Source organism: Hevea brasiliensis, chromosome 14, assembly GCF_030052815.1.
Source record: "Hevea brasiliensis isolate MT/VB/25A 57/8 chromosome 14, ASM3005281v1, whole genome shotgun sequence".
NCBI classification, from domain to species: Eukaryota; Viridiplantae; Streptophyta; class Magnoliopsida; order Malpighiales; family Euphorbiaceae; genus Hevea; species Hevea brasiliensis.
The window spans coordinates 74,756,863-74,765,188 of record NC_079506.1 but is presented as its reverse complement, the minus strand read 5'-3'; the positions used below and the strand labels follow the sequence as shown (position 1 = coordinate 74,765,188).

Here is an 8,326-nt window from a genome sequence, read left to right as displayed (position 1 = left end):
CTCACATGCATCAGAATTTAGCAACTTCTGTCAGTAATTCATCGAAATTGTCATTGGTAAAAGTTATTTCATATTTTAATTCTTCTGCATCTTTTTTTTTCACTAATATGTTGGAAATTATCAACACAATATGTGTCAATAATTGTCACACACGCACACACACACATATATATATTGTATTGATTAAAATTTTTAATTTATTGTTGAAAATGTGTCTCAATTATTAAGTTTGAATGAGTTAGAATGTGAATTTGAATGATATGCTACTGGAGAATATTTATTAGATAGTAGCTATTAAGATTTTGTTAGATTTTTTGAGATTTTCAATTATGTTTTAGGCTATATAAATATATATTTAATTAATAAAGAGTATGACAATTTGAAGATCATTTAGTCTCAACATATGCTTTTATATCCTTCTTTATTTCCTTCCTTAAAAAACCAATAGTGGCATCAAAGCTAATTTAAAAGGGCTTGTGAATATGAGAGATTGAGGATGAAAAGGAAGAAGAAGAACAAACAGGCTACGAGACAGGATTAACGCAATACAACTCCTGAAAAGTTCTAGCCATCTGGTTCGCATATGAAAAAAAAAAAAACACATAACACCATGTTAAAACAAGCCAAGAAGAGAGCAAGAAGGACTTCTCTCAAAGCAAAGCAAAGCCAAGCCAAGAAGAAGAGCAAGCTATAAATGCAGATGCAAGTGACAACAAAATATGCCCTAATGTTTTAACCAAAACCAAGACCAAAGCCATGCCAAATATGCAAGAAGCCAATATTATAACCAAAACCATACCAATTATGCAAGATGCCCATATTATGATCAAAACCATATCTGAAACTGAAGTTCCTAAGAAATAAACTTGAATGTGCAACATCTGATCCAAGGAAGATTGTTGAAAATGTGTCTCAGTTGCTAAGTTTGAATAAGTTGGAATGTGAATTTGAATGATAAGCTACTGAAAAATATTTATTAGATAGTAGCTATTAAGATTTAGTCAGATTTTTATGATTTTGTTTAGATTTTTAACTATGTTTTAGGCCATATAAATAAATATTTAATTAATAAAAAGTATGTCACTTTGAAGATCATTCAATCTCAACATATGCTTTTGTATCATTTATCTCCTTCCTTAAAAAACTAGCATTTATTAAAATATTTTTAATAAAAAAATGTGGAAGCCATTACTTTTTTTTTTAAATTTCCATCTTAATCAGTACATCATATTTTATTTATTTCATGAAATTTTGACTATAAAATAACTTAATTGGTAAAGCAAAAAATATCGATAAAAAAAATGACTCCCAAACTCTCTATACCCCCATCCCACATCCCAACCTTCCTACCCCTACCTGAACCCCCATCTGCATCGACTCACCCTTCTACATCATCTTCCTCCTTTATTAAAAACTCTATTTCCTCTTACACTGCGCCCACACCCCCCCCCCACCCCCCCCCCCCCCCCAACTCCTTGTGGATTCCAAAAGAATAGGTGTGGTACCTGGGAGTGATCCACCATTTGTATTGATCTTGTAAAAAATGGTAAACAAGTTAAGGGGGCTTCCAACCATATTTTCAACCTTTTTATTCACAACCTTGCTTTAAACTGGCTAGCTTTTAGATTGAGAAATATCTTCAAATGGTTTGGAAAGGTTCACAATGTTTACATACCAAATAAACTCAAAAAGCAGGGAAATTTAGTTTCGTTAAGATCTTTGAGATTGACAGCGTATAGACAATTATTAAAAATTAATTGGCAGTCATCTAAACAGTAATAGATTGTTAGTTAGCCTAGCGAGGTATAGCAAGGCTAATTCCAAGATAAGGAACGTCATGATTGCCATGAAAATATCCAAAGTCATTAATGGAGAAGGTAGGCACTTCAATACCAATAAGGGAGACCCAAGACTATATTCTCAGGTCATGAAAGGATTCCTGGAGTTCCTAATAATGTGAATTCGCCTGCAGGGTACCTTTCTTTTGAACCTATTGATTCTAATAATGAATGGTTGAAGAGAAGTTTTATGGGGCATATCTTAAATCCTAAGATCATTCCAAACCTGCAAAACATCATGATTAGAGAGGGTTTTTTGAACTGCGATTATAAGGCTATAGGGGGCAATCTTATTCTTTTAACTTTCCCTTCAGAAAATGAGAAGCATGACATGATTAAGGGTGCTCAAGACTAGCTATGTTCCTAGTTTAATTCCATTAAGCCATGGAATCCTTCAATTCTCTACTCTAAAAGATACACTTGGAAAAGATGCTAGGAGATTCCTTTACATATCTGGTGCCTTAAATGTTTTTTAGTCTACTCTCATGTTTATGGGGAAGATTAATCACACTTGATCACGATACCTCCACTAAGTCGAGATTTGACATTGCCAGAATTCTTATTTCTACATCAGAAAGCAAATTCATTAATGAAATTTTTAATGTCAAGGCCCAAGACCCAATTTTCCCATTTAAAATTATAGAAGAACCATGGTTGGAACTCTTTCCTTCTTAGCTCCTATGGAAAAAGCACAGCACCTATCTCTCCCCCTTCCTACTTACAGCCTAGTAGTCCATCAATCTCTCCTTCTTTTTTCCTCTAATGGTACATCTCCAACTCATGATTGCTCTCCTGTGCGATAGATCAAAGTCCAATACTGTTGGAGTAAAAGTGTTTAAACGATTGGAATTTCTAGTTTTAGCAGTAGGCAAGAAAGTTTGCAATTTAAAAAGTTGAAAGATGGATAAAGCAACTGATCTTATTTTATTTCATTCAAAGTGCAGAATTTATACAGGAAAAAATAACAAATTACTCCTACTTTTATGGTCTGTTACAACTGAAATCATAACAAATGTAATCTAAAGTCCAACAAAAACCAACAAATCTTCATACTTGAGAGATTGCAGCAACAACCTTCAAAGACCAAGTCTTCAGTGATTGGAACCTGGAATGTCAACATCTGAACACTCCTCCTTGACATCTAGGTGACAAACACCTATCTTTTGTTTAAGAACTTCAAATCTTTCTTTTGGCAATGGCTTGGTAAACATATCAGCAAATTGATCTTCAGAAGAACAATGAACAAGCAACACTTCATTGGATTGTTGAACTTCTCTAATAAAATGAAACTTGATCTTTATATGCTTTGTCCGACCATGAAACACTGGATTTTTTGAAATTGAAACTGCAGAAATGTTATCAACCATAACTTGAGTTGCCTCAACTTGTTTTTGCCCCAAATCTTCCAATAATTTTCTTAACCAAATAGCTCGATGATGACTACAAAGACAATGTATTCTGCTTCTACTGTGGATTGTGCTGTAGTTTCTTGTTTTTTTGAGCTCCAAGAGAAAAAACCAAAACCTAGAGAAAATAAGTACCCTGAGGTGCTTCTAGAATCATCAACACTGCCTCCTCAATCACTGTCAGAATAGCCTAATAGTTTCAGGTCTCCTTCTGCAGATTTGGAAAATTGAACTCCATGGGAAATAGTTCCCTTGATGTACCTCAGTACCCTTTTAGCTGCTGAGAAATGTTTTTCACTTAGAGAATGCATGAACCTGGAAAGCAAACTAACAGCAAAAAGTATGTCAGGTCTAGTAGCTGTGAGATACAAAAGGTTACCAATTAAACTTCTATACAAGCTTTCATCTATTTTCTTGGAGTCATCATCCTTGCTTAGCTTCTCACTTGTTGTCATAGGAGTAGATACAGGTTTGCAGTCCTGCATTTTGAATTTTTTTAGCACATCCATGGCATACTTCTTTTGACATATGAAGATACCTGAACATGATTGCATCACTTCCATCCCTAAAAAATAATTCATAACTCCAAGATCAGTCATTTCAAAGACTTTCTTCATCTCATCCTTAAACTCTGTAATTAGCTCAAGATGGCTTCCGATTATGAGTATGTCATCTACATAAATGGAGACTATTAGAAGTTGACCTCCACTAGATTTCACATACAAAGTTGCTTCACTTTGGCTTCTGCAAATACCTAGTTGATGTAAATGACTGTCCACTCTAACATACCAGGCCCTAGGAGCTTGTTTCAAGCCATACAAGGCCTTTTTTAGCAAATACACATGATCTTCTTTGCCTGGAGCTATATACCCATCTGGTTGCTCTACATATATTTCTTCATCAAGAAATCCATTCAAAAAGGCAGATTTGACATCTAATTGATGAATTTGCCAAGAATATTGAGCAGTAAGAGCAATAAGGAGCTTGATTGTATCATACCTTGCCACAGGAGCAAAGGTCTCTTGAAAATCCACACCATACTGTTGGGCATAGCCTTTCACCACCAATCTGGCTTTGTGTTTGCAAATTGTACCATCAGGATTGAGTTTTGTTTTGAAAACCCATTTGACTCTTATCACCTTGTGATTTTTAGGCCTTTCTACCAATCGCTAGGTTTCATTTTTATTAATCATCTCCAGTTCTTCTCTCATTGCTCTCCTCCATTCTTGAAAATCCTTTACTTCAAAATAACTTGAAGGTTCTGAGATTGCCAAGCTGCAACTTTGATAAATGTCCTGCAAGGATCTTGTGCCTCTTATTGGTATGTCATCAAAGTTTTCTTCATGAATTTGATCACCAATAGAGACATCTGGTTGCACGTTATTCTGATTTTGCCAATCCCAAGTTATTGCCTCATCAACCTTCACATCCCTGCTCAAGATAATTTTGTTAGTTTGAAGGCAATAAATTCTATAACCTTTAGTTGATGAACCATAGCCAATGAGAATTCCCTTTTGTGCTCTACTATCAAGTTTGCTTCTTTTTGGTTCAGGCACTTGATAGTAACATATGCTCCCAAACACCTTGAGATGATGCACTGAGGGTTTGACATCATTCCAAGCTTCATATGGTGTATGGTTCTTCAATGCCTTTGTTGTTAATCTATTCAGCAAATATACAGAGGTATTGACAGCCTCTGCCCAAAATTTGTTTGGCATATTTTTCTCAAACAATAGACACCTAGCCATCTCCATTACAGTTATATTCTTCCTCTCAGAGACACCGTTCTGCTGTGGTGTGTATGGAGTTGTTAATTGATGCTTTATGCCTGCAATGCTACAAAACTCAGCAAATTGAGTGGAAGAATATTTGGTGCCATTGTCAAATCTCAAGATTTTAATCTTCATGCCACTTTGATTCTCTACAAGGGCTTTGAATCTTTTGAAAACTGAAAAGACTTCACTTTTGAATTTGATAAAATACACCCAGCACATTCTCGTATAATCATCAATAAAGAGAGTGAAGTATTTGTTACCACTCAATGATTCAGTTCTCATGGGGCCACACACATCTGTGTGAATGAGTTGAAGCTTCTCAATGGCTCTCCAAGATTGATTCCTCGGGAATGGCAATTTTGCTTATTTGCCTTGTTGACAAGTCTCACATATTTGAGCCTCTTTAGAAATTTCAGGCATGTTTTTAACCAGCCCACACTTCTTTAAGTTTGCTAAACTCCTTTGGTTGAAGTGTCCAAACCTTTTATGCCACAAGTTTGAAACTCCTTGAGTGATGCTAGCAAAAGCATGTTTAGCAGCTTGCTCCCAATCAATGGTAAAACTCTTGTTTTTCATTTTTACACAAATTAATTTTGCTCCAGAAAGATCAAAGATGGTGCATTGATCGTCTCTGAAATGCAGAGAATATTCCTTTCCAAGCATCTGACCTACACTCAATAGATTTTGGCTAATGTCAGGTACAAATAACACATCAGGGATGTATTTGATACCTGAATTTGTTTTGACTGCTACTGTGCCTCTTCCTTTAACTTTCACATATTCTCCATTGCCAATCTTCACCTTGGAGCTATAGGTTTCATCAAGATTTTTGAACATTGTAGCATTGTGACACATGTGGTGTGTACATCCACTATCAATGAGCCATGTATTGCAAGTAGAATTGCTATGCAAAGATGAAGCAACAAAAAGTTCCTCCTCTTGAGATTCAGCATCTGCTGTCTGTGCTTGTTGATTATTTTTAGGGCCCTTATTCTTGAACTTGCACACTTTGGTGATGTGTCCAAGTTGCTTACAATTGCCACACATTGCATCAGGCCTCCACCAGCAGTACTTCTCTAGATGAGTATTCTTCTTGCAATGTGTGCAAGGTGGATATTTTGAACCTTCATTACTGCTACTTCCTTCTTTTTTGCCTTTGATCTTCTTATTGAAGAGTTTTTTTTCCTTTGCTAGGCTGCTGGTTTTGCACATGAAAGGCACCTTCAGTTTGTTTGTCTTGTCTCAAGGCCCTCCTTTGCTCTTGTGCCTGAAGAGCATTCATTAATTCTGCAAGAGAAATGGTGGAGAGATCCTTGGACTCTTCAAGAGAGGAGATTTTAGACTCATACCTTTCTATAAGTGTCAAAAGAACCTTTTCAACAATCCTGTTATCAGGAAAATCTTCACCAAGCAACCTGATTTTGTTAACAATCAATGAAATTCTATCAGAATATTTGGCGATGGATTCATCTTCTTGCATGCTTAGAGACTCAAAGTCCCTTTTCAGGTTCAAGATTTGCATCTGTCTAGTTCTATCACTTCCTTGGTACTCAACTTTTGGCCTGTCCCATGCTTTTTTAGCAGTTTGGCATGCCATGATCCTAGGGAAGACTGAATCTCCCACAGAATTTTGAATAAGTGTCTTGGCTTTGAACTTTTTGGTCTTTTCTTCAGAGTGGGCCTTGATTTGTGCCAAGGTAGGGTTTGGTGGTAGTGGAGCCACTGGCCTATCTTCAACTACAACCTCCCATAGATCAAATGCCTCTAAGTAAGATTGCATCTTCACTGACCAAATTTGATAGTTTTCACCAGTGAAAACTTGTGGAGTTAACAAGGAAAGGTTGCCGGTTGCCATTTCTGGTAAAAAGGGTGAGGGTTTTAAAGCAACTCTTGGTTTTCTCTCAAAACTCACAGGTCCTATAAGACCAACTGAGGCTCTAATACCACTTGTTGGAGTAAAAGTGTTTAAACGATTGGAATTTCTAGTTTTAGCAGTAGGCAAGAAAGTTTGCAATTTAAAAAGTTGAAAGATGGATAAAGCAACTGATTTTATTTTATTTCATTCAAAGTGCAGAATTTATACAGGAAAAAATAACAAATTACTCGTACTTTTATGGTATGTTACAATTGAAATCATAACAAATGTAATCTAAAGTCCAACAAAAACCAACAAATCTTCATACTTGAGAGATTGCAGCAACAACCTTCAAAGACCAAGTCTTCAGTGATTGGAACCTGGAATGTCAACATCTGAACAAATACTCCTCCTCACTTATCTTTGAGCTGTACAATTTGCACAAAGATTAATAGCTTGATAAGAACCATAATGATTATCAAAAGCTGTCATTAGTTGTCCCCCATGCACATAATTACTCCACCTCGACTGATATGTCAAAGAATAATTTTAATTGGCAACCTCCTAATGCAGTGGAAGACTTTAGTGTCATCAAAAAGAGTAATCTTGGGTTAAGGAACAATTTGTCTCCTGCCTATTCTCCCATCCAGGTAATGCTACCCACATAAGTTATTATTTCTAGCAACTTACCTAGCTCTCTTAAGAACTATAGATGAGCCATCGTTCCCGGCACCTATTGCCAAAGCCTTAGTGGGAAAATCCCATGTTGACAATTCGATTTGGTGGACTTTGCCCATTTTAAAGATAATATTCTTAGAGCCTCAGAGAAGAGAAAAAAGAAATGTTTAAGGAAAAGGAATAGAAGGGTCAAATTTCTTTGTGCCCTAGGTCCAATTGGTTCCTTTAGCAGAAAATCTCTTACAATAAAGAAAGGTCTTCCTCAAAGTTTTAATCTCAAGAAAGGAGATGTCTTCATCAGTAAGGAGTATCTACAACCCCACTCCATCCACAAGGACTTAAGAGTTTTTCCAATGCCCTCCTCAAGCTTGAACATTGATATTCCAAATAAAAACAGATTAATCCTTAAACATGACATTTCATCGAAAGAGCTGGCAAATGAAGTGTTGCAAATACTAAAGCTTGGAGAATGTTTAGGTATGAAAGTTAACCATAATATAGATGAAATTGTCGAGCTACTATTTGATATGGAAAGAAATGAAGAGGCACTTTTGTATAAAGCAATTTCAGACCAAGGCAAGTTATAGTCTAACATGGGGAATTAAAAAACATTACTAGATACACAGGCGTGTGTTAATGTTTCTTTATGAATTTACTTTGTTGGAACATAAGGGTTTGGGCTCTTTTATTAAGCAAAAGGCATTAATTAGGTTGGTGAGGAGAAAGAAAGTTAGTATTCTCTTAATTCAGGAGTCACAGCTTGGCTTTGTACTT

At 35.9% G+C, this 8,326-nt stretch overlaps 1 protein-coding gene across 1 annotated transcript; it reads right to left on the bottom strand.

The window, feature by feature from the left end:
* Positions 1-6,184: 6,184 nt before the first annotated feature.
* Positions 6,185-6,874, bottom strand: LOC131172989 (uncharacterized). Its single transcript, XM_058134628.1, has one exon. It carries the CDS (start codon positions 6,872-6,874, stop codon positions 6,185-6,187), a length of 690 nt encoding a protein of 229 aa, XP_057990611.1.
* Positions 6,875-8,326: the final 1,452 nt, after the last annotated feature.

Bases quoted from the DNA above. Each gene is read 5' to 3' on its own strand.
- LOC131172989 (XM_058134628.1), bottom strand. From the start codon at position 6,874: ATGGCAACCGGCAACCTTTCCTTGTTAACTCCACAAGTTTTCACTGGT.